The 27,141-nt window shown below is 41.8% G+C and overlaps 1 protein-coding gene across 4 annotated transcripts in view; it reads right to left on the bottom strand.

Moving 5' to 3' along the window:
* PTPRG (protein tyrosine phosphatase receptor type G) overlaps window positions 1–27,141 on the bottom strand; it is a 407,047-nt gene that overhangs the window by 43,672 nt on the left and 336,234 nt on the right. For all 4 annotated transcript variants that reach the window (XM_083795084.1, XM_083795085.1, XM_083795086.1 and 1 more), the window contains one exon: window positions 26,097–26,229. In XM_083795084.1, the coding sequence (XP_083651210.1) occupies window positions 26,097–26,229 (133 nt within the window). The remainder of the gene's footprint in view (window positions 1–26,096; window positions 26,230–27,141) is intronic.

Below are 27,141 nucleotides of genomic sequence, written 5' to 3'. Positions count from 1 at the left end.
CATCTTTGGCTTCTCCATTTCTGCTCCACAATTTCAGATATTAAAGTTTAAAAAAAATCAGTAAGTGAAAACATACTTGAGTTTTCAACATTTCAATCCTAATTCCAGATTCTGGTGTGCTCTAATTCACTGACATCTGACATCCACCCATCATAAATGCCTCTGCACATTATTCCTAAGTACCACTGAATATGGAATTATCCTCGCAAAAGTCAGTGGTTGCAAAACAGGTTTCACATACATCATCCAGAAAGAAACTGCACACAAGAAACATATTCAGCATACAGTTCAAGCCAAATCCACCCAAGACACTAACATTTCTAGGGAACACATACTTACCGTAAAGGTTTATGCCATGTATCAGCGGACAGACAGTAATATAGCATCTGTAACTGCTGCATGTCACGATGTTCTGCTACAGAAGCTATCCTTCAAACATTTCTATATTTTTTTAAACACCAGAGCCATATAACCCTCATCCCATCCTCCTCCTGCAAACTTGTATTACATATGCTGCTACAGAAAAATGCAATAGACACTTAGCTTGGGCCCCAGGACTCAGCTCTGAAAAGGCCTATAAAGAATAGGAGAACTTAAATCCACCTGACTTTTTTTTTTTTTTTTACCTGTATTTAAGGCAAAGGAGAGAGCACAAGCTGGTCATCACAGAAAAGGTACTGAGCAGAACAACATGAAGAGATCCGAGGAGACTCTGCATGGTGATGTTAACCGAGGCAGGGTTTTCCAACACCAGCGTCACTGCTCATTGCTGACTTAATGAGCTGCTTGAGGCTGGAACTGAATATTTAATGAGTCTTGCTTGGTCTGAGCAGCTATTGTGACACGAGAAGGGTCTGCTCTCATCTGTCAGGGGCACTTAACAATAGCTTCCCATTGCAGAAAGATGCCCTTCGCTGCAGCCCTTAATGAACTGCTCAACACCTGGGCAAAGTTTGCAGGCGGCCTTCCGAGCTGCGCCTTTTGTCAAGTTGCCGTTTTCCTTGCTGAAACATATTTGCATGGAGTGGCTTCTAAGTTTCTGCCTTGCAGTCTGCTCCTCTGTAATTTGGGCATTGTGCTCTGCATAGAGAGCCCACTCTGCTGAGCCGGCTTTGCTGACACGGTCAAAGTAATTTGTGCTCGCTTTGTTTTCAACATCCATATGTGCCAGAGAGCAAAAAAGTCGCTGAAAAGCAAACCACTCTCCTAGGCAAAACCAGAACCAAAAATAATCACAGGCACTTGCTTTCTATGCATTTGTACTTTCTAGCCCACAATCAGAGCGCTTTGTAATGCAAGCACATGCTGTAGCAGCACAAGTACAACTTAAGACAATACAGAAGCAGGAAAGGGCATATTGCGCAGCACGGAGCAACTGTCTCATAGCAGCTTTCTATTTTCAGACACCATGTCTTGCATTGTGCTGAAGTTATTTATTTAGTCGGTATGTTTTTGTTAAGAAACACCATAAGGTGAGTTCACACACGAGGACGCAAGATGCGCAATAGCCTCAGCATTTAAAAGCATCAGTTAAACTCCCCCCACCCTACTCGCTCCCCGGTCTCATTTTTTTTGGCAGCCTTTATTTTGGACAATGCACACCCTGGGGGCACAGAGCAGAATAAATCAGTCACACATAAAGAAGAAACTATGAATATGAAACAGGCAAAATGTTCCTGATTTTGATATATTTGGGGCTCTTTCCCTTGAGTCAATACTACAGAAATCCTTGAACTGCTTCTCCTGGTAATGAAGGCCTTAAGAAGGTGTTTGATAAAAGGACAGACCTTTACATAGGGATTTACAGGATTTTTTTAAGCTGACGATACTTAAGAAAAGCAATTATTTTTTGTAATTTGTTATTTTAGACTCCGAGAGACTCTGTTAGGCTGGCATTACGCTTTTTTTTTTTTTTTAGTGCAGCCGTAAGATAGCTTTTCCTTAATAGCCTCAAAACATGTAATTGTATTGCATAATCACACCGTGTGATACTGCAAGGCCCGCGATGGCAATAGCTGAGCACCCAGTGCAGCGTATCTCTGCTGAGCACAACGGCGGAATAACAACGTTTTAAATGAGTATTTCACATAGCAAAGTTCGCTGCAATCATTAATGTCATTAACAATTCTGTATTTTATTCCTGGTAGACCTTCTGCAGCTGTTTTTGAAAAGGCAACCACACAATCCGAATAAAGGTTTTCTCAGTTACAAACATCACATAAAATACACCCTTGTCTTATGTTCACTTGTACATAATACAGCGTGCTCATCACTTTACAATGCTAGATACTGGCACGTTACGTGAAGACATACCTCTCAAAGGTTTTTTAACCTGCTCACAATTGCTGTTTTCCAAGTTATCCAAGTTTATCCTCTACATCTGAGCTCGCTACACCCACGTCCTGGTGACTCCCCCATCTCTCAGGGGCTCCTGGTGACAGGGTAAGACAGCACTGATGGCAATAGGCTCAAACTCGAGAGCAGGATAAAGCAGACTGATCTTCAAAAGGCCTTTTACAATGGGTTTCACAAACTCACTCCATGAATTTTCCAGCAAGATCTGCTTACTGGGCCTCTGCTTACTCTTGTGCCTCTCCTCTGTGCAGCTCCAGGAGGGAGCATACACCTTGGGGCACCAGACAGATGCCCACAAGCCGCCCAGTTTGGATAACAGCCATTTTTTAGCCTGGGACTGACCAGGTAAGGAGCTGTCTGGACCCAAGAAGAGCCTTCTGCAAACGCATCTAGCTTGTTGTAATACGTACTGATAGTTGGAATTGAGGCTATGGGAAGCCATTTCAGTAACTGTCTTCTTCCCTACTTTAGGGTGCTCCTATCTCTTCCCTGGCATGTTCTTCTGCCCGTTACCTTCCCGTCGGTATACAAACCTTAACTGGCAGCAGTTGCTACAGCTAAAAAAGGCTGCAGTGAATCTGTGTATATTGGGAGGGCTGGATAAAGGGAAGGGGTGAGAGCAGAAAATTGCTTATTTCAAGTCATTGGACAAGCAGCCATGGAGAGAGGTGGGAATGGATGCAGGGCTTGACAAGCTGCAAGTCTACAACTGTTTTCATGATGAGCACTTCAGCCTGTAACTTTTGACCCCAGGGTGTATACACGTTCAGGTATTTGTGCCCGTGTGTCCATTTGCTCAGAAAACCGACACTGTCAGCAGGAAAAAAATATGAGCTTTTTCTTCCGACAGAAGCAGTCCTTAGTGAATGAGCAATCTGAATTTGTCAATGGCATAAATGATTTTATTAAAATTTTAGCAATTGAAACACTAATTTTAGAGTAATTCTTGTACTCAGCAGAGGCTGAGCAAAAGCAAATCACAGCCCTGATTTCAATTCCAAAAGATTTCAGAGAGCCCATGTCTTTTCTGCAGTATACCAAAGAGTCTGCTGTCTCTGAAATAGGCTTGTGTGCAGCGAAGCACACAATTTTCTCTAGCCCCATATGTTTTTTGGCTCCCTTTCCCTGGGGTACAATAACTGTGCGAGATTGTGGTGATCAGATACACAATTGTCACATATGGACCGAAATGCAGAAAGTAAAAGACTACGAGATTAGCATCTCCCGAGAGAAGGAGCAGAGGCAGGGTCTGGAATGCAAAGATGACGTTAGGGAGAGCATCCCCCTGCCCAGAATCTTTTTGCAGAGATACCAACAGCGCTTTATTAAAGGAAGCTAACAGAATGCAAAGTCCAGAGCAGCAGCACCTCATTATCACACTGCAAGCAAAAAAAATATGCCAAGAGATGGTCCTGATTAGCTAGGTTAAATGCTTGTTCCATCTCCGCTGAGCAAAACACCAGATTAGCTTCTGCAAAAGAAGAGATGCCTCGTGAGATTTTGACACTCAAAACAGGTTTCCTTGGTTATTAGTTAATAAACCTCAAGCAGCTTCTCCTTCATACTCATCTAAAAGCAAGAGGGAGAACCAGATCACACGACGGCCTGGAAGCATGGATGCATTTTATTTTTGCCTAGAAGATAATGCCTCAGTGTTTAGTTAATTCTGCTGCCAATACAAACACACAGCGTGTGCTGCAGCCGATGGCAGTGCTGGGACCCGCTCTGAGGGCAGCGTTTGGCCTTTACTCCTTTGTGCTCCGTCTCGCACAGGCAGCATCCCCTGATCTGCGCTGACAGGCGAGGGATCTGCACTGCTCAGGAGCAGCTGAGGCAGGAAGAGAAGGAGCAGGGGATTATTGCAGCAGGGCAAATGATCGCCCCTGCAGTGGCTGGCTGACTCCGCCAGAACAGCGGCCGAACACGGGAAATACCAAAGGAGAATGCTTCGCTTCCTGGGGACACCCAAGGGCCGTGTCCTGCCTTACACGCTGAAGTGCCTGGCATGGTCACTGATCCCTTGTCCATCAGGGATCTACTCTTTCTTTCCACAGCAGCTTCTGTTGGCTGGAGCCAGCATGTATTCCCTCTCTGAGGCTAGGCAGATTTACTCTTCTTTATTTCTGTAATAGCACTGAGGAGCTCTAGACTCCTGGTTTCTTTGCAGCTACTCTCTTCTTGGGTCATTACCTCCTAAAGCATGACCAATTTAGGGCAGATGGCTTGAAAGGGTCCTGGAGGCCTATTCGCTATCATCAGTGCAGGGCAAACCTTGTCCTCTGGGTACCCTTCCTCCAGAAACAGCCTCTCACAGACAGGAACTCTGCAGAACGTACATTTATTGATGAAGAGGTGCTGCAGCCACCCTACTTTCACACACAGTCCTTGGCTGGTAGGCAGCACAGGCAAGACTGAACAGAAGTCAAACCAGGATCTGTAACAGACCTTTATACCAGGCTGCTCAGGACACGGCTTATTCTTTATCGAACGCAACCTGGATACGGGCGTTCATTCATCATGCTCCTCCATCATGGGGGGGTCTGCAAATAACTACCGAATAAGGCCACAAAGACAGGAAATTATCCCTTTCACTACCTCTGCACAATCGTTTTCACTTTCAATAGAAGAAAAGATGCTTCAGATTCTCACTGAACTGTTTTGCATGTTTTCCAGGAGACACAATTAAGATTGGCTTCTGCTGGCACCAAAAGCAGAGTATGTATGCAGTCAAGTGTACTAGTAACACATGGCTCTGCACTTTAAACTAGCTTCACTATTCCTTGGCAAGCATTTGTCACTGTCAGAATTGGCAATGACTCCTCAGAAAAGAGCCGCAGACTACGGAACAACAGAAGTGCTGCAAATCATGACCGTGTCACCAGCAGAGCAGTGGATGGGAGCCTGGACAGCAGCTGTCTGCAGTCTGCACTGCTCTAGCTGGGGTCATCAGTCACTGATTTCTGTGAGCAATAAAACTGACTCAAGCGTTAAGAAGAAAAAGAGAAGAAAAAAACACATGGAAAAAGCTGATCTTATGAATATGAATAAGTGACCAGCATGGAGCAGTGATATTCCATTCATTGTATCAGAAGGGCATCTGCATTTTCTCTTTTTTAGCCATAAAATGGCTTATATTGCCCCAATTTTCTTCAATTATTTTCCTTCTCAGGTCTTAATGCTTAAAGATCAGAATCCAAAAGCTGAGCTACAAAAGAACCTATGCTGTGCTGGAACAGTAACGCCGTGAAGGCTTACTGAAGTTGAGCTATGGGAGGATATACAAAGTAGGAACGCACAAAAACCAAGATGGTGAAGGAGAGCTGAAAAAGGAGGAAAATTTCCCTGTTATAATGCTGATTCTCCTGCATATCCCTCCTGAAGACGATTCACCTTCTCCCCACAAAGCAATTTCTGCCTGTAATCTTCCTGAGCAGTGTTAAGCATCGTACAGATATGATAACTGGAGAGGTCTAGACAGTACATGGATAGATTTCAGGAGTTCACAGCTGCCAAGTGTTTGGCAGGCAGAATGGTGAAAAGTAGGCTGTCCCTTTCAGAGGACTTCCTCCGGGCAAGGAGAAATGCTTTTCCACTCCAGTCACTTGTGCACCAACACAGTCCCATAGATGCTAAAAGGATCCAAGTGCTAATCACCAGTCCAACCACACATACTTAGAACTACACATACTACTAAATTGCAGAGAAAGACAGGAAAAATGCTGAGAAAAGGCAGATGGAAAAAAAAAAAAAAGGTGTGTAAAAATCTGAGGCAGTATTTGTGATGAAGAACAAACAACTAGAAAAATTCTCCATCTGAAAAACTAATCTGCAAACAAGGCAAGGGATTTTTGACACAGAAAGACAGCTAATTTAATATTGATGGCCTAAATTTGCCAGCTGACTACACAGCTCTCCACAAAATTAAAAATCCTCTTCTTCCTATCCTCTGAGATCCTGGATTTAGACGGCATCTTCCTGCACCAGACTACACACCCATTTAAATCACGTATGGTACTGAACTCAGACATTAGACAAGAAATAATCATTTTTAGAAGGGTATTGAAATGGCTAACAGCACACACCAAGACGAGCTGCTTTCAAGTCATCCCCCCCTTCATCAGCTGTGCGACCAGAAAGCGCCCAGGTGGCCAACGGAGAAATGCACTCAGAAAGCTCTCTAACTGCAAATTGTAAGTGGATAAATTGTAGTTTAACTCAGCACAAACATTTTCCACGCTTCCTTATCCCATCTTGCTGTGGTCCCTGGAGAATGGCAAAGACGATCGTGAACCCTTATTTGTGATGACACTTGGCCCTGTACCACTTGGTAGCTAATTACTCTCCCGGTGACCTCTGACAGGGCCAGCAGCATCAGGCCTTCCCCTCCTGCTTTAATCAATACTCACAACAGCTGTGCTGGATACACTCAGCAATTTTACAGATGACTGAACGGGCTTACTTTACTCATCAGTATTTGCTGCTGCAAGAGAACAAGCTTCTTAGCGTATGCATTACCGCTCAAATTTTTAATGTCTTCGGGCAAAAATGGGGTAGAAAAAGCTATGGGCGGTATCTTAAAATGGTTTAAAAATTAGGCATAGTTTTAAAAGCAAAGGGAAGCTTGATGCACTCATTTTCCTTTCCCTGAGCCAACTATTTATTTAGTGCAACATTCATACCACAAAGACTAGAAAATCAGAGGAAAACAAACGCATGCCTTTTCCAATTAAATAATACCCCAGGCAATTCCTACAAAACGTGCACTTCCAATGCCCCAAACGTAACATAATATTAAAAGGGAAGCGAAAACTTTCTCACAGAAGGAAGCTAAATGTAGCCAAGTGAAGAGTTGTTCTGTAATCACGAGAACTGCAGCAATCAATGAAGATTGCCTCTTACTAGAAAGGAGCTTTTAGTAGCACCTTTAAGAACTCAAAATTGGGCACACTTGATATTATCATTTCGGGACATGAATTCCCTTTGGGAATGAATCTCAGAAGAGGAAAGAAGGAAAAAAAGAGCGAGGGTAGCACACCAGGAAGTTAAGATGCAGGTATTTTTAAATGCAAAGTGTAATTCATGGATCAAAGTTGTGTTGTAAGAAGCACGATACAGAAAAGATCCCAGCTAAGAGAGGACAGGAGAGATTTGGCTTCTGCTTGGAACATTCACCTAAATGTCCCTAATTAATCCTACCTCAGCTCTCAAAATAGAAGAGCTCTACTGTTCTTGTTGCTAAAATGTTCCTTCTCTGAATCAGGACATTCAACTGACGATTATTTTAGGTATCCCAAGCTACAGACAAGGACCTAAACGGAATACAAGAATGTGCTAACACATCAGGCACAACTTTTCTGTTTTGAAGGCCCTGACCACTTCAGGCCGAAATGCCACAGTTTATTAAATATAATGAACTGCTTGATGGGAAGTGGACTCTTCCTCATCAGACATGTCCACTTGTGCCTGGATTAAAACTGCATGGGAGAAACTAGGAAGATTGCCCAACGTTGCTGGCCATATTTCATGTTCACTGTATTGGGGCCAGGATAAAATATTAAAAATGTAATTATTTCCTTCCTCTTTTCATTACTGTGTATTTAGAAGGTGGGCCTTTTCCACTGGCCACTTCAGAAAGAAACTGCTACTTATTTTTTTAATTTTTAATTTTTTATCTTCTCTTAACTCTGTTTAGAACACAATTAGTCATGGAACAAAACGACACCCTTAGAAGCATAGCACAAAGGAAAAGAAAAGAGCAGCTGGCACCAAGAGCAGAGAAGCAAATTATTTAGTACCTGCAGGATAATGAGAACACTGAGAATACACTGCTTAATGGTAGCGCTCCGACAGGGCTGCGTACGTCACCTCATCACGCTAATACAGACAGACCGGGTGGCAGCCAGCTGGTCCTCCTTCCCCACCCATCTCCCTGAAAGCAAAGATTTGTAAGCCGCCAAATAATAAACCTGGACAGAAGTCTTGAGGATCATTAATCTTGCTATCAATCAACCCACTTGGCGACTCGCTTCTTGCTGCTGTTGGTACTAATGCGGTAGTGACTCAAGAGCTCCGTGGAAGCCTGGCGTATGCGTGTGAAGCATTGCTTTAATGAGTTTCTTGCATTCATAGGTTAACAAATGTGACAAGGAAGCACAAATATCAGAGACAATAAGATGATGTCCATTGAATCAAAGCACTGAGAAATGCTGCACTGTGTATTCTGCTCTAGTATGCTGAACACATCTCTAACAAGCTCTGTAAAAATACTCGAGTCAGACCCCAGCGACCTATCTGGGATGCCAGGAGAGATGCAGCCATGCTAGTGTGAGCTCTGCCTGCTCCAATACTCCTTATCTGCCGGGCTAAGTATCTCGGGCATAGCTCTGCCCTCATAGAGCTATCTTGCAGAGAAGCAAGTTGTATGAGCTGAAGTGGAGTTCTGGTCAAACAGGACAATCAGTGGGGTATAAACATAGCCCCTGGGCTCCCTTCACTAAAGACAACAGACCCACATCAATTCATAGATAAGCACAAACCATCCCTGCATCAGTAGGATCAGTCCAGTAGTATCTGCATTAAACACTGCAGTGTTTTCTGCCAGAATGTTTCTAAAAAGTAAACAGTATCAGCAATAGCAGTAACATCAAACAAATCCCAAGATAACTGATATTGTAAGAAAAATCTGATTAATACCAAAAAGTGGTAAGCAGTATTAAGCATACTTAGGCATAATAAATGAGCACGTAAAGTAAAAACCATGCTTATTTCAAATTACCATCTCCGCAGACAAAATAAGCCATGATAAAAAAATCTAGAAATATTATAAGCAAGTAACGAAGACCACTATATCCACTATAACACGAGGCAGAGGGAACTACAAGGATCATCCTGAAAGAACTTGAAATAAAGCGAGAAAGAGTTCCCCTTTCAAAGTATTTATTAAGAACAAGGACATCTTTGAAGCTTCAAGCCTATGGCTCATTCAAAGCCCCTTAAATTTCAGTGTCAAGGAAATGCACTTTTATATCACATGGGGACTCAAAGCATGAGGCGTATCAGCAAAGTCATCATGAAGTATATTGACAGGCCCCCAATTATACAGAAGAGTCAAGAACTGAAAAATCACAAAGCAACAGATGTAGAAGAGACTTTGCCTTTAAGGAATCATTCTAAATTATTCTGAAAACTCAGAATGCTTTCATCCTCATGACAAACTCTTTTTCAGTAAGAATACACTTGGGCAAATAAACTATTGCTTTCCCATTGTCTTAATCAGTCTGTAGAAACATCTAATAACAAAGCTAATCACAGTGAGGAGAACATCTTGATTCAAGATAAAAGTTCATTGCAAATAAGAAAAACAGGAAATTCAGTCGACCTATGTTAATTAGTAGATTCCTTAACGCCAGATACTGTTTAATATATTTTCTATTTATAGACTGTTCTCCTTTTTGCATGATTTCCAAAGCTTTAATCTACCTTTTATTAAGCTCCTTATAACCTTTCAGTATTGACAAATGTGGGACTGAGGAAAAAAAGAAAAAAAAAAACACAAGAACAGGAGTTTGCATCTAGGAAAAACACGTGAATGCTCCTTAATGTATGAAGAAATGTGTCTGGGTACGTCAGGCACTTGCTTGGAAGCAGACATGTAAATTAAAGGCAAGCTCTTGTCTCAGTATTTTCTTTTCTTTCACAGCACACGAAGTGACACAGCTGCAAAGGCAGGCATGCTATCCGTGAGGAACGTAGGAGATGTCTGCACCTAGGTGAATTGTTCAGTGCTGACACCTCCAACAATTCAGATTCATTTTCCGCCTACTGTATTTATGCATTTCATTTCCATGCTCTTAAGTGATCCGCGGTGCTGCTTCTGCTTCAATTAGTGCAGCGATTAGACAGGAAGCTCAGGAGGGGAAAACAGAGCAGCACCCACCATGGCCAGCACCACGCATTCGGGTACGTGGGCAAAGGGAGCTTCCAGCCCCGACAGGGGTCCTGCCTTTAGACCCACTCCAACAATTTCCATCTTTGTTGGTAATTGGGAACGGTAGTAACAAGCCTTCCTATTTTATTCCTGTATTTTAATTCAAGGAGTTTTGTGAGCTAAAAATGCTTAAAATGCAGACTAAACAGCAGAGTATTTTGCCACTATTTCTGGTAGTTTTGTCCCAGACATTTGGTTTCAGATCTGTGATTTCCTGTCGAGAACACACAAGTGTGAAATACTTGTTGATCCGTTTATTCATTTGCCTCCTGGCTGATCATAGCCATTTTGACAGAACAGACAAATTGATTTGCTCTGTGTTGTTTTTTCACATGCTCCTCCACCAGCCTGAAAATACCGCCCCAACTTCCCAGATGCTGTGCTTAGGTCTTCATCGCTCCTGCACCCTCATTTTACATCCTGCACCCTCATTTCTGAGGCTTGCTAAGCCTATTTCACACAATGCCCAGGATGTCTGAAATTTCACAAACTCTCGCTATAGCAGCTTCCACAACTCCATCTGCCAGACGAAAATGATACATAATATTTAGAAAAACTCTTTTTGAACCATTCATACCCAATGAACAATTTACATCACTCGCTAGGACACCAGACATATCTGCTGGCACGGATGCTCAAATATATCTGTGACAATTGCACTTGGTTACTGCAGGCAGTATTTAACCATTATCTATGACACATCGCAGCAAACCATCTATTTTTCCAAGTCATGAACAAACATTGCAATTTGGAAAGGAAACAATTCCTGAACATTCTCATTGAGGAAATGGCAAATGTAACAGCTTCAAGTGATGAGGCAAAACCCTGTAACATCAGCACAAGTTATTCAATGCAAAGTAATTTCAGCAGGCTAACAAATGAGCCACTTTTCTCAGACAGGCGTGCAGCAGAATCCAGTGCCTTTAATTGATATGCCCTTTTATTTCAAAACATGCTGTCTCCCTCTGGTTGGACTAGACCAATGGGATGCAGCAAATCCAGGAAAGAGCTGAAGAAAGCAAACTTGGCATGACAGTAACTAAATGTTGATTCAAGGGAATTAGGGGACGTTCAAGGGGACAGGTCCCAGGCTCCAAATTATGCTCCACTCTTGTATTGCCCCCATATGATTATAGCAAGTTTGCTTACAATTTGCTGCTCACACTTCTAATTGGATTCCTGCAAAGGGCAGTTTGCTGTGCCATGAGCTTGTCACTTTAGATCCCACTTTATCTCCAAACCACTCAATTAATAATCCATTCCATTTATTATAAGAGCATTTGTTTCGACCCATATGATGCTATCAGCAGCCATCCCATTAATATTTATTTTCACAAAGCGGTCCACTGATGTTAAGGTCTCAGATACAACTGGTAACTTTAAAAGAGGAAAATACATGAAACCAAAAAAAGTCAAAACAGAACACGAGCTGTAATAGCAAACATCCAACCCATATGAATTTAACTCCTTCTGCACAGAAAGCCTAGTAAATACAGTGAGGTTGGTGGAGGGCAATGACAATGGGAAAGCTCAATCAGTCACCAGAGAAATGATGTGTGAGGTTGCCAGCACATCTCCCTGGGGTGGGGAGCAGTCTGGAGCACCAAGAAAAAAAGATGCTGGAAGGAGGTGTGGGAGGGGAATGTTCCCCCACTGTCCTCCACCCCAGTGAACCTTAAACTCTGGGCTAGGGGAATACAGGGAGCACAAACATGGTTTAAAGCATCCTTTCTTCAGCATCCTTTTCTGTGCTGAACACACAGGGAATTACAACACAGGCTGTTCCAGCTTGATATTGTCGAAGTCAACAGGACCCCATACTTGTCAGCTAAGGAGTGGGCTGCAGATGGTTTGAATGTCTCAAGAAAGCTGGTATAAAGCTCTTTCAGTGCGAGGAAGCACTGCCAGGGACAGACTGGACATCCGAGTGAAAGTTCAAACCCCGCAGACAGCACTGAAACACACCAAAATCTCAGACTCCCAGTAAAACGTGGACTTTTCATTTCCCCACAGGCCTAAGTGCAGCTTGTATTATTACAAATGCTGGTGAAATGGGAGCATTTCTTCTGTGTTCAGAAGCGCCCAGCTGCTTCTCTTGCAGAATGCTCCTGAGAGTGAGATTACACATTCAGACATGGTGAGATGAAGCAGCTGCTGTGAATGTATATCAAATACTGTGATTTCTTCTCTTCTGCTCGCTTATTCTGTGCATCTTGAATAAAACTATGCTGCAGGGACAACAAGTCTCTTTGTAGTAGTCTCCACCTATTCCTTTAAACTATACAACAGGGAACTTGCTCAGTGTAGCTCTGTGGATAACAAAAACAGTGATGTTGAACTCTAACCTTCCGCTACCACAAAGAGCTAAATTAATTCCCTGCAGCACATCAGTGCTGCTTTTGAAAAGGCCCAGACACTGCAAAAAACAGATGGAAACTAAACTTATAGGCCTTTAAAGATGTCAAGCATTTCCTTGCAATGATGGCATAAGAATCTTTCTTCTTCCCATCAATTTTTTTATTAATCAGAGCACACATGGCAACTCCCTGTGTGGCACCACTCGGGGCTCACCCCATCAACATAAAACCTTGGGAAATTATCACCTCAGGTTTACCACTGGGATAACAACGCTTTTATACCCAGAGTTAAAAAGATGAATTGTCACAGATTTATAGATCAACACACAACAGCAGACACCAAATTCCAACACCGTTCTGCTGTCCCTTGTCTTCCCAGGGACTGTTTCTGCGATTCACTACAGGATCTGGCTCAGAAGGAAGGAAGGGCTCCTGTTGCACTCTGCCACCTTCATGCTTTTGCTTGCAGGGCTACCGTTTTGCACATTTTGAAGCACAAACTTGTCTTGAACTGCAGCAAAACAAAGCCTGCAGGCTCCTGCTCTAGCAGGCAAATACTCTTAAGAGAACTGCAGAGCCCCCATAGGCTCCCAAATTCTCGTCTCCACCATCCAATTATGTGGAACAGAAAACTCTTGATCATCCATTTTCTTGAAGCCATTTGCATGAGGATCTGAGTCAAGTTACTCTTTCTCTCCCAAAGAGCTGAACTGGCGTTTTTAACTTCAAGAGGGCAGAGTGGTTGTGAAGTGCCCAACCACCTCTGAAGAGACTTTGGGGACCTGGAGCCAGGTCCTTGTTCAGAGATGACAATTATTACCGTGAGCATAAGAAAAAGGGTTCTGCCCTACTGACTGTAGCCAAGTGCTCCACATAAGTTGGCTTAGCAGTGGTAAATGTCACGTTTACGATGTGTTTTGCAACATGGAAGTCCATAATTTGCTTTCCAGGGACCTATGCTTGATTATCAGGAGAGTTAGAAGCATTCACTGAAGTCTAATGAATAGAATTAACACATCATTTAAACAGGGACTAATATGTATGCAAATTAGAAAAAGTTAGAAATAAGAGTTCAACCCGTAATTTCAGAAAATGTAGATGTTTCCTTGTGAAATATGAATGTTTCAATTCACATCATATCTTCACATCTATGTTAGCTGCTCTGCATGTGAACAATAGGCATCAAGCCCATTTTGATTTTTATATTTGAACTTGGACTTACAAAATGGATTATATTGAAACTTGAATAATATATATGCTAATTAAATACTCCATTTAATGACATAAATAAAGACGAAGACCAACACAGGCTAATTTACATTTGCAAATTTCCTAATTACTGTATTTTCCTTTGTAAAGCAGAAACTTTATTTTCACAGTCACTGGAAAAAAAGAGAATAATTTCTTTGCTGAAATGATTTTAAAAATCTTTTCAACTTTTTTCATTCTTTAGGACTGATCTCCAAGGAAATACAATTCCTACAATTGCTTTGCCTAGACAGATTCAATATTAAATGTCACCCAAGTCAAACTATGGTGATTTGTGCATGCAAATGGCATTACTTAATTATTATCAGAGGTTTCTGGAAAAGGAATTGCTGTCAATAAATATAAGGTAACACTCTCCCCCCTCAATACCACAAAGTACGTTCGGAACAACTCTGGCAGATATAAACCAAATGCCCTTGGTGTTTGATGGGCTGTTAATCTCTCTCTCCCTTCTTTCTCTGCTCCCCCAAATTAGACAGTACAAGGGCACAGGACAAGTGGGTAGCTGTAGGGAGACTAAGCATTAGCAGAAAACATGACTATGACTTCTGACTTCCAAAGCTTACAGAAAAGCTTGCTGAAGAATAAACAGATTGTAGGAAAAGCACTGTTAAGTTAAAAGGCCTGTTTGTACCTTTAGCAGTGAGGAAAGTGGTGAAAAACAGTTCATTGAAATGAATGTGAAGCCTGTAAAAATATCATGGCCAGGAATCTTATTTCGTGTATGTTGAATAAACGTTGGTTATGTGGATGAAGACGCCTGGATTCCGCATTAACTCACAAAACCAACATCTGCAGGCTGTGGAAAGTGAACTGCAAAGCAAACCCATTTTCTCTCTGACTGAAAGAGCACCCTGAATGCTTCAAAAATAAGGAGCTGTATGAATGGGAAGAGACTAACCATTCTGGTAGGTTTACATCCTAGGCTTTTATTCAAAATGAACAAATAACCAAAAAAATGACAGGGATGAGGACTGCACCTCCAGAGCTTTCACCTCATGTCTGCAATGCCAGTTGCTATGAGCAATGAACACTGAAATTCAGGAAACTTAGAAGACCGAAGAGTAAATGATCATCATTTTGAGTTATGATGTGGTTTGAAGTCCTCCTTGCCCTCAGCACTGCACAATTGTTGCAATCCTCAACTGTAACCACTGCTGTTTTTACACTAACAATAATTTTAACATTCAAAACTGGAGAAAAAATTTTAGTCAACACCAACCTGTATTTTTTTTTTTAATATATTGCTTTATAAATGTCTCTTTGTATGATACTTCAAATGTTTTTGTTCTGTTTTGGAAAAAACAGGATTTCCAACACATGAAACAATCCTTGAAATGACAACCAGGCATGCTACCTGCTCCCATTTCGGCTTGAAATTTAGAAAAGAAATGGATTCTGACCTGTAGATTGGCAGAGTGAAGTACGTGCCATCCACAGTGATAGAAGAGATGTTTTCTTCTTAACGGACTGAGCGTTGTACAAGAACCTGAATGAATTCGCATACTTGCAACATTTGTAATAGCAGCACAATACACATCGAGCATCCCAAGGCATTTGTTACCTAAGTTGCATAGGTTGGCACTTTATTTTAAGAAAAGTAAAAATAAAAACCCACCCCTGCTTGTTATTGTTTTACTAGGCTGCTGATTCCTGGTATTTATCCAACCAGTTAAGATTGCTGAATTGATTTAATATTCTTACCCTATAATTTTACACTCAGACCACATCCCGCTGTGAAATAGCTAGTGCTAATGTTAGTCCAAATGCTGCTGTGGGACTTAGGACAGCACAGGGCACTTCAATAGCTGTATTTTATGGTTACAAGGAGAGCGAAAAAATATAATTTATCTGGTTGCTGTGGTTAATTCACAGTTTCACAGCAGAGGTATACTGTTCCCTCTGGGTACATCTACTTGTATTATAGGATATTTCATTCACAGTTCATCCGAGACATTCCTCTAACTCTGAGCCTACCAATTTATGTGAGAATACTAGAGATACCGTATACGATTTAACATATACATACTAAAAATATTATATAAAACATAGGCATTAGCAACAGATCAATAAAGAACATAAACTAGCAACAAATCAAACAACGATGAGTTAATAAATTGTTTCTTGCAGCTAAGAAAGGGAACAAAAAATGCACCCAGCTTCTTAAGAAATATTTATATTTTTGACCTTTTTTTCCCAAGTTAATTTCACAGGAAGCATGATTGCTAAGACTGATTTCTCTTTTTTTTAATAGCTGATCATAATTCTAAAATCCAGAGTTCAAAAGTTTTAAAGTTGTATTAAAGTTTCTTGTAAAATAGCTTACAATGAACTAACAGCTGAGTAGGAGAAGGCAGCAGTAACATCCTCTACTGCTGTGCTCATCTAAAACCTGTACTCCTCATGGCATACTATTTCTCAGCAATTACAAACCATTTCTTAATGGAGCCTAACTAGAATATTTGAATATTTAAAAATATTGGTTCAAAACTATGCATTGTAAAAATACCGCCTTTAATCCAGTTACTGCACAAATAAAACCTTGCTCTTTTTTTCAAGACCTCATCACTACAGCAGCACTGGGGAAGGCATTTCCAGAGAAAGTGTCTGGAATTAATCCATTTAATTAGTTCCAGGGAAACAAAACAAAGATCAATTGCAGCTGCGCCACAGACTCCTCATTGCCTGACCTCAACTGTCCCTGCCTGTTCCCCTTTGCTCTCTCCCCAGAGGAAGGTATTTCTGCAAATATTGGGGAAATGCTGCTCCACATCTACACAAAGCGGTGACGAGCGTGTCAATAGCAGTTTTCCATCCTGCTGCCAACACCTTATCCTCTTTAGTGAATTAGCATACCCTAAATGTCTCAGCTCTTATGGGACATGCTTCACAGCAAATTAAAGATTAAAATAAAAACTTTTTTGTTGTTGTTGTTTCATTGTTTTCAAGGTCACCACCATGATATTTTGAATTCTAGTCTTCCACAACTGAAGCACGTATTTTGCTGTTGTTTGACTTATGATTGCATGCTTGACATTATCTTTTTAAAAACGAGGTGATGCAGATCAGGGCTCCCACTGAGTTCATAAAAGTGCCTGCAGAAAAGACATTCACACAACTGACCCGCACAGTACAAACATCCCAGGAGCTGTGGAACAAGCACAGTTTCAACTAAGAGCTCTCATTTAAATGTACTGTTAAAAATAACCACAATCCAGCAGGCACCAGGACTGCCTGGGCTGGGACGGATGATTTGTGCGAGGCTTCATAGCTCTGAGAATTTAGCTCTTTAAGCCATCGCTGTTCCCCGTCTGCTCTGCAAGAAAATACTTCCCCATAACAAGCTCTCTGTGGATGGCTTGATTCAGCCACCCTGGGTGCTGGCTTGCAGGGTCCTTTCCCTTGACATGAGGGATGGCCTCACGCTGGCACTCGCTGCTGCTAACGGCAGTATTGACACGTGCAATACAGATGGATGCCTCGAATAACACCCAACGGGGGTAACAAACCTCAACTAGGCTCGCCCCTGCTCTTCTTTTTCCAATCTTCCTATCATTGTTGTACTCTTGTTTCTTCCCTAATTTTAGGCCCACCGCTGCAGGAGAACAGACGGAATGAAGCTCCAAACAGATTTCTTTCCACCAACCTGCGGTCTCCTGACACAGCTGTCCTCTGCAAGCTGCCCGTGCCGTTTCTTTCCTGCCCGTTTGTATTTTCCTCTCCCTACCCAAAGCTACAGCCCCCCCTCTGTCCTTACCCCACTTCTTAGATGTGCTCTTTTACTGGCTTCACGTTACTCACTTTAAACGTGATGCATTTGAACAGTTTCTTCTAAACACTTTTTCAGCCTTCTAGTCTGTGATTCACAGGACGATTTATCACACTACTCCATTCCCCCTCTTTTCCTGTACTTGCATGTGTGCCTTAAAGCCTGCATGGCAGCGCTGTGGAGAACGAGCCTCTGAGCTCCCATGCAGGATCGATGTCTCCTGTGCTGTGCCTGACAAATGGCTGCTTAACCTTTTTTTGGAACGTAGAAATGATGGAAATTCTGTAGTCCGCTGCTTTATTGTCGTTCCTATCATAAAGCTTTTTTCTAATGTCAGACCTAAATTCCTCCCCCGCTGCAATTTAAACCTAAGACTCCTCATCCTAAGCACAATGGATGCAGAAGATCATTTATTCCTTGCAGATCCCTTTCATGTACTGGAACACTTGCGTCCCCTCTCAGCTAACAATCCTGCCTGCCCGTATGGTCTTCCCAGCTTCCTCAAAGAAAAGGTGTATCTTGTGAGATATACCTCACCTCTCACAGCCACAGTCCTCTTTACACCTGGAGATACACCAGCCTGCTGTAGATTTGGTTTTCTTTTCATTTACAGGGCAGCTGAGAGAAGAACGCTGCTTCATGAAATTCAGATGAAGGCTGGCCATGCGTGACATAGGAAGAAGCTGGCTTCAAATACCTGGCAAGAAGTAACTTGTTATTGCACTTTCGTGCTCCTGAGAACCTGTTTAAGGTGACACAGGTTCTACAGTTATGTGGACTCAAATTTATGAGAGCAAGGTCTGATTTAACCGATAGCAGTTATTCAGTCACTCTATTAATATCAATGGTGCTGCTCAGATTTAAACGTGAAGCAAGATCTAGACCGTGCTGTTTCCTTGAAATGGGACATCCCTGGGTCAAAATCTGCTCATTAATTTTTGGTGTTGCTCCTGATGTTGCACAATGAGGATCAGAAATGCTCTTTTCTGAGTTTTGTAGGTATCATTATGGTTCTGGAAATCACCAGTGACATGCGTTTCACTTCTTTTAATTTCCCTCTGACTTCTTTTCTTTCTCCTTTCTTAAGACAACAATTGTTTGTTTGTAAAGCAGCAGCTCGCTACCGACCTCACCAGGGAGGAATCCAAAATCTTGCAGTGTTTTGCTTTGCAAGAAAAAGTAAAACTAGTGTTAATTAAAGAAGAGTAAAAGTAACAGGCATATAATTAGATAACATGCCCCCTTCCACAATCTAGCTCTTAACAGATCATCCAGCATGCTTAAAAAGCAACTTTCCATCTGCAAATCTGTCTCTCTCTCTTTTTTGTCTAATGAGCATGAGTTAGTCTGTTCAAAAGCCCAAATGGGCATCTCAGGGCCAATTCAGCAGCAGGGGGTCCGTTACTATAACAACTGACAACTCCTGTGATTTCTGAAAGGCCTCAAGTAGCCGTTTGGGAAACGGGTACTGAGGAAGAGGTTGGGAAGGACGGGTGGTGCAGGACGGGGTGTCAAGGCCTCCCCTGCGCTCGCCCATGTCGGCCGTGCCTGTGCAGAGTAGGCCCCAGCACCCCACCACCCTCACAGGGCAGCCAGGCTGGATCCTTCCCAAGTCCCAGTGAGAAGAGAGGATAAAACCCCACAGGCCCACGACGGGAGGAAGAGCAGCACCGCGCTACATTTTGGCCTTAGCGTTTCTCCTCATGGGCTCTCCCCCCTCACCCCAAGCTGCACATCGCCAGATGAGAGCGGGGATGCAGTCGGAGAATTTTTCCTATCGGTTTTCCCTGACAAGCGCTCAAAGAACGGTGCCAACAGCTAGAACAAGCAACGAGCGGCTGCCCTGAGCTTCAGGCTGGAAAGCAAGCTGCCTGCCGTCGGCACAAAGGCTGAGCTCGGCTCCCCACGCGGGATAAGAGGGAGACGATCACAGGCCTGCTCCCCTTCAATGAAAATGAGCAGCGCTTTGAGATACAGCACACAGAAGGGCCCACCGCTTCAGTACCTTCACCTCCAGCACTGGCAAAATCAAATACAGCCTGGGTCTTCTGCCATAAAGGCTGGAGTGCTTTCCCTGCATTGCCTAGGTTGAGGCAGGGAGATCAGAGGGCTCCGAACCCAGGCTGGGCTGCACGCTGCTTGCTGGGCAGTTACCCTCTGACGCTGCTTTCCATCACACAAAACTACGTGCAGCCAATTCCAGAGCAAAACGCAGGCACGTCCTGCTCGGTGTGAGCAGGGCATGGCTGGTTACTGAACCTCCGAACTAGGATGGTCACAGGGAGAGGTTTCAGGCACACAGCTCACCTCCGTGTTTCTCCTCATCTGCCTGTAGTGCTGCCCGTCTCCCAGCTCAGGAAATCTCTCCCCTTGGTTAACTCTCCCCACTGCTTGTGACAACACGGCTTGCACCCTGGGGCACTGCTGTCCTCAAGCCAAGAGGACATGGTCCTCTGGCACCACTGGGGCAGCGTCAGCGCGAGCATCCTGCTCCTTCCTGCCTCTTGCTGCTCCCTCGGTTATGCCGATGCAACTCTCTCTGGTTACTGCATGGACCAGACTGGGAGTTAATCTGGTTTAAATCAGGGCATGAAAGACCCCCTCTTTTTTAAAACAAAAACAGCAAAATCAAAACCAAAAAAACAACACATGGATTATTTCTCAATCCAGCTCACCACGTGGTTGTACAAACATTTGCTTTGGTATCACAGAGGGCAGTGCAAGGGCAGGAACAGAGGAGGGTGCTTGATTCACTGCTGCTGAAATAAATACACTAGCAACTGCACCCAAGTCATTCTTAAAATCAACACACAGACTCAGAAAGTGTTACCTAGCATCCTCCAAGAGTGAGAAAGCGAGCAGAATCACAAGTATTTTAGAGTAAGCTGAAAGCAGCTTTTATCATTGTAAGCAAGCAATTTTACAAAGGTCTGTAAATTTGCAATGTTCCTTTTTCAATCAGTACAGTAGATGAACAACACACTGTGTACTCATAAAATAAAATCTAAAGATAGGTTCAAATAACAATTTCAGCACTTTTTACAACCTCCTACAGGCAGAAGTTCACATTTTTTTCCCAATGAAGTTTTAACACTTAGCTATGCGGCAGCACAAGTTACCCAGAACTGAACACCAAATGGCGGTTTTCCAAGGCACGGTTATTGGACATGATAACTACAACTGTCCTTGGTCTCATGTTGCAGCTTATAGTTCTAAATTACAAACTGATTTACAAATACAGCTAACTGACCTTCTTTGGTGCTATTTCACCAGTGACTGAGTTCAGGTGCTGAAATATTGAACACCCGAGCTTGCTCCCAGTGAGGTCTTTGCCACCGAGTTCAACAACAATGCAGTCAAACCGTAAGTGACTTGGCCCCGGGTCACACAGAAAATCAATGACAGTCAGAGAAAGAACCCACATCTCCTGGTGCTCAATGTCATTTCCTCTGCACAGAAAGGCACTGCTGAAGTGTGAGGCTCTGTCACAGGACCTGTTCCAGGGCCTCTGTTCAATTCAGTAGGATGCTTACCAGAACCTAAGAAAACTCTTCTTTTAAATTCTGTACAGTTTTGCCTAAGGAAATTTAAAGGCCTCTTTTTCCCAAGCTGTCTCATATACACACATGACTATAAACAAGCAATGTAAGCTTGCTTGCTCTTTGAAAGGCAGCAGCTGTGTTGTTCCAAAAATCCCTCCTGAATGTAAACATATTAGCACTGTATAAACAGCTTGATTTAATAAGAAATGCAATACAACATTCCTGCTTTGTCTTTGGGATCACAATGTTGATAGTGGCAATAATTCAGAGGTGAATTATGGTATCTGCAGAAAAGAAAGAAACAGAAAACTCTCCAGCTATAGTTGTGAATTAATTTCTTCCTCTTAGCTGAAAATGAGAAATGGCTATAATTTAGTTCCCATTTAAAACTTGCTGTTGGCTAAACTCTAAAATCTTAATTGCTTCTTAATATTCTCTGCTTATTTTCCCCTTTGAAACCATAGTCTATGGTATTGTAGTATTTATATTAAAAATCAGAATGGAAAACAATCAGGGGAAGGTCACCAGTCACTCCTAAAACTCCTTTCTTTTTTCTAAAGTGACAGAACGTAACATGCATCTTAGTATTTTAGTTGATTTCCCAACCCTACTTATACTCCTGAACCTCTGTGAGAAAGAAAGTGACACTGACCCTGGGTATCCCTTACAGTGTCAATATTCAGGACTTCTTCAAGTTGTGACAGGAATACAGTGAAAGTTTCCAGGCATAGTATGGCTCAGCATGCTGTAGGAACTTGCCTTGTTGCAAAAAAACTGAAGTCACACACAATCCCTAAATAGTTTGGAGGTCACTGCCAACACACGCTGCAATTCTCAAAGCCTTGTAGAAAAGGCTTTGAGAGTAACAGTGGCAAAGATGGCAGAAAATCCAAGTCAAATTTTAAACTGACCTTGAAGTACTGCAGAAGGATCTCATGATACTGAGTCTGGGTATAAAATCACAGATGCAAAACAAATGCCCAGAAACACAAAAATAATGTGCTTGGGAAACTGCAGCTTACGATGCACACGCTCGAAAGGGCTCTAGATGAGCTGGTAGTGCTCCAACGAAAGATCATAAAATCAGAGTGAATAGTTCTCCGAAATACGCAGTGGTTGTCCAAACAGAAACCAATTTCAGGAACTAGTACAGAGGGAATGAAAGCAGAAAAAAGAAATACCATTGTGCCACTGCGGAAGCGAATGCTGAATGTTGAGTACTACATGGATCTGGCCTCCTCATATTTTCTATCCGCTAAGACTCTAATTCTCTGCACTACAAGAAATCAGTTTCAGGTGCTAGAACTGGGAGCAGCAGCTTCCTTTGTCATGCCCATGACAGCTCAAGGACCAGCCAGGCCAGCTTTTCTGTAAGAGGAATCAAAGATGCACAGAAGCAAACTGTTGAACTATAACCCTCCTGCTGCGAAGCCAAACTCCCAACCAGCCCCAGTGCACCTCCCTGGCTCCTGGTCATCCCGTGGTGCCGCTCCCTTCATTGTCCTGGGGTGCGAGGCAGGGCAATCTTTGCAGCTTCATTATGCTGACCTAGTTTATTTTCCATTCTACCAACTTAAAATCACATAGCCCTCTTTGCACAGCGGTGCCATTAAAAGTACTGAATTCAGGAAACTTTAGTAGAAAGGTAATTCAGAGCGGCTGCTTGCCTCTAAGTTCCCATCCCTTTTCATTACTGAGATGGCCATTGTGCTAAAAAGAAGGAAGTGACCCTTTCTCTTCAACATCAATCATATTCTTTCGCCATTTGTCCAGGATCCACATGGAAAAGGAACTGAGAACAGCAAATTACCTCTGCAAATAAGGGAGTCTTGTTCAGAAATGGGACAAATCATTCCCAAATATATTAAATTACAAGAGGTCTCTAATGAACACAGCGTGGAAGTTCCACAGACATAGGGAAAGATTCATCAAACACTGACTGCTTCCTTTCACTCACCTTTTCACATAAAGGGAACAAAAAACAAAGCTTCTTTCCAACAAGACATCATCACTAAACTTACTTCAGTTCTGTATCACAGAATGCGATACAAAGGAGCAGAACAGAGATAAACGTTTTGCCAAACCTTCCTAAGCAACCCCTTAACTCCTTATTTTGGTCCCTGGATAACAGGGCACTGATGCAATGCAAAGAAGCAGAAGGCTTTGCTCTGCTTCATTGTTCTACTTATGTCACCTCTGTTCTCCAATCTTCTTATTCCCACTAATGCTCAAAAATGAAAAAAGGAAAATATCATTTGTTTTACCCTTAAAATGTATTGCCAAAGGGTAACCATGTCTCTTCTGCATTTTCTAGTTCCCTGGGTTGTATTTTGTAATGCTTTTTCTCACACCAGAACAAAGAATTTCTGCGCAAGAGAAGACCCCTTGGTCCAGCATGCCTGTCCCCTCGAGGGTTATCCTTTCATAGCAAGTGTTTCTCTGCTGTGCACTTCAATACCATGTTTCCCTTACTGAAAAATCTGTCTCAAACTCATTTTCATGCCATTTGCTTTGATGGTGTTAATTAGCAAATTATTCCATATGTTGCCTATTACATTTTAAGCTAAGTATTTCTTCCTGAAAATCCAGATCACTGTTCCTTTCAAACTCGTAAATTAGGCTCTGAGGTGTCTGAGGTTCTGTTTTTCCCTTTCTTTGAAGCACTTACAAAGATAAACATTTTATTTTTCCTAAAGAATGGTAATCACGCTGAAAAGGGCACACAAAATGTTGTGTTACCACTTCAATGACATGGTCTGCACAACGTGAAATGTTACTGGAGACAGTTTGTGTTCTAGTTCCTTGTTGATTTATTCTAAAACACGCATTTACTTCTTTTGTACTTGTCCTCTATTTGTTAAAAAAAATCCTCAGAACTATGAAGTTAGGAACACAAGCTTATTTTGAATTGAGAACATGTGCCTTCAAGTTTGCTTATTGTTCTTCAATTTGTTGCTTCATATTTATCCAAAACTTTTGACTGTTATGTGACATACCTTCCATATCTACGTTAATTTTAAATCTCGACATTCTTTTTAGCATCAATTATACACAAAAAATTGATCCACTACTGTCAAGAGTATTAACGTATTACGTGTTCATAATTCTACCAAAGCTATTGATGAATGTTAACTACTCATGTAAATTATGGAGAGCAGATAAAAACCAATTGCTGCAACAAAAATGTTTTGTTATGCAAAACAACAAATAACATTACTGGAAAAATAATTTGGTTTCAGTTAAAGCTTTTGTTCACTTCCTTGATTTATGTGCCTGTTTGTTATTGCTAAGCAAATAAAAACGTTATGAGGTAGATGGTTTGGAATTTGAAAGATAAAAGGCATTTTAAGTAACGTATCTTAATTTGAGACTTGACTAATATTATGATCTATAAAAAACAGTATTTACCAAAAATTAGTCTCTAACAATTGGTCACTAAGCCAGTACTTTCCAACTTTAATATTCTCTCAGGGAGAGTACTGTTACTAAATTTGCAAGTATTTCTCTCCATCCACTACAGAATCACAGAATGGTTGAGGGTGGAAGGGACCTCTGAACATCATCTAATCCAACCCTCCTGCCAGGCAGGATCAACAATGAGAGGTACCAACACCCTTCTTGATAACTGCTGTGAGCATTTTATTTCTAAACCCTTCTTCCTTAGAAGAGCATTTTGTATCAATGCAATACACCATATACTTAAAGGGCTTGTCTGGTATGAATATGACCAAGCTTAGTTCTTCAAATGAAAAAAAAAAAAAGAGAGATTTTGGAAAAGTGGTATACTGAAGGATGGGACACTAAATGGAAATGTTCAGAACCTTTGCAACTTTAGCATTTGCGCACATATCACTGCTCTTTTATTCACTGTTTTACTGTAATCACATTAATTACTTGCAACTGTTAATAGAAATGAATTTCACAAGAATATCATCTTCTACTTGTTAATATACTTTAGAATGTTTCCAGTCTCAATGATTTGGCCAATTAATTGCCAGTAAAATGGGTGCATTGAAAAACAGATTGGTATTTTTGTAATTGATTCTGCAGATATAATGATCAATAGACCGTTATTTCACACCAAAGCTACTTCTCTGTGTCCCATCTAAGCAGATTTTGAAATAATTCCAAAATGCCTTCTATAAGGCTAATGTCTGGCTAATTTTCACTACAAGAAAAATGAAGTATCTTGGAGTTCTGGTTCTGGCATAAGAAGGCACTACGGGTTTGTTTTACTCTAAATCACCTGGAGTTGGATTTGTTGATGCTAAACCTGATTTCCACCACTGAGCCTGGTTGGTGTAAAGGATGCTATCTCTTTTTAAGAGGCAATCTTTACTTGCAAGTTCTTGCAGTCTGTACTTGTGAATGCTTCACCAGTGCTAAGGAGCTCCTATGTAGAGCATTGCTATGTAACGTGCAACAACTTTATCTCCCTTTTGTAGAAGTCAAAGGAAAAGAATGAACACCTGAAGATCACACAGAAAGTCAGTGGCAAAGTCACATGTGGTAGCTAGTACAGTCTCACTAGGCTTTTAACAGCTATCTAAAATGAACTAATTGTGAAAATATTTGTTGACATTACAGCTGGTTCTACCACTGCTACTAGTAACTTCATTTTCATGACACAAAAATTTAATATTTGAGACAGCTGAATAGTTAACCAACAGAGCTGTTTTAGCATCTGGAGAGATATCTAATGCATCTATCACCATAACATCCAATAAAATAAAAAACATGGGACCGCATTAAAAAATACCATCCAAAATGTGTTTTAAATCATGATCGGTTTCCCAATCTAAAGAAAACAGGCTCACCTCCAGTAGACAAGCACAGCAATGAGAAGAATGAGGCACACGAAGGTCAGTGCTGAGACCACAATAAGTGGGATGATCCATTCCATTTTACCAGGAGAAGGTCTCGTGGCCATGCTGGAGCTGTTCTTGTCAGCTGTGTATTAAACACATAATAAAGACAATCATTAAGTGTAAACAGAGTTACTGTATGGAAATATGTATAAGCAAAACAAATAGCTTGTGCATTTTACATGATATGAGCAAACACTCAGAGCAAAGATCTTCTAATTGCAGGGTGGGATTCCATTTGTCTTTAGTCTGAAACATTAGAGCACAGAAGTATGGTGTTTATTGCCTCATATGGCTTGGATTTTACTGCTGCCTGTAATTACAGTCTCATACACAATTTTAGGACTCTATCACTTAAGCACCTATTATCAAATGTGGAGGACCCTGCCAAGTCATTCCACCACAGCAACAAAGTAAATGTTTTGCTCCGTCATCAGTGTTCACAGGTAAACGCACCCTGTTTCTCAACACTGCAGGACAGCTCTGTTTGCAAAGCTCAGCATAATACTTTGCTTCAGAAATAAATTTCTTGGTAACTATCTTCAAATAAAAAATCCTCAACATGCTGGGTGTCATGTCACATCATTTGCTGAATTGTCACAATCTGGTGAGTTACTGCATACGAAAGCACTTTTTAGCATATGGATTGTCAAGATGGATGGATGAATGAATGGATGGTGTGTGTTGTAACTGACAGAAGAAATTGTTATGCGGCAGCTTTTGAACAAAATGAAAGTTGGTCAATATATGAGAGCTGGCCGAGTAACTTCATTTTCACTTTTTGCATGTCTCTAACACCATGCCAAAATTACTGTATCATATATAAGATAAATATCTAGGAGTTCTTCGGGTACTAGAGCTCATAAGAATAGACCCTGCCCCTACACTGTATGTCAAAAAACACCAAAACTGTGCAAATTCAAGTAGACTTGATGAACAGGGTTTTTAGATAAGATTTTCAGGTAATCCTGTGTGGACTCAAAGATCCCTGTGAGTC

This window comes from Anser anser (assembly GCF_964211835.1).
Source record: "Anser anser genome assembly, chromosome: 12".
NCBI classification, from domain to species: Eukaryota; Metazoa; Chordata; class Aves; order Anseriformes; family Anatidae; genus Anser; species Anser anser.
Note: the sequence above shows the minus strand (reverse complement) of the source record. Positions and strands in the feature narration are given on the sequence as shown.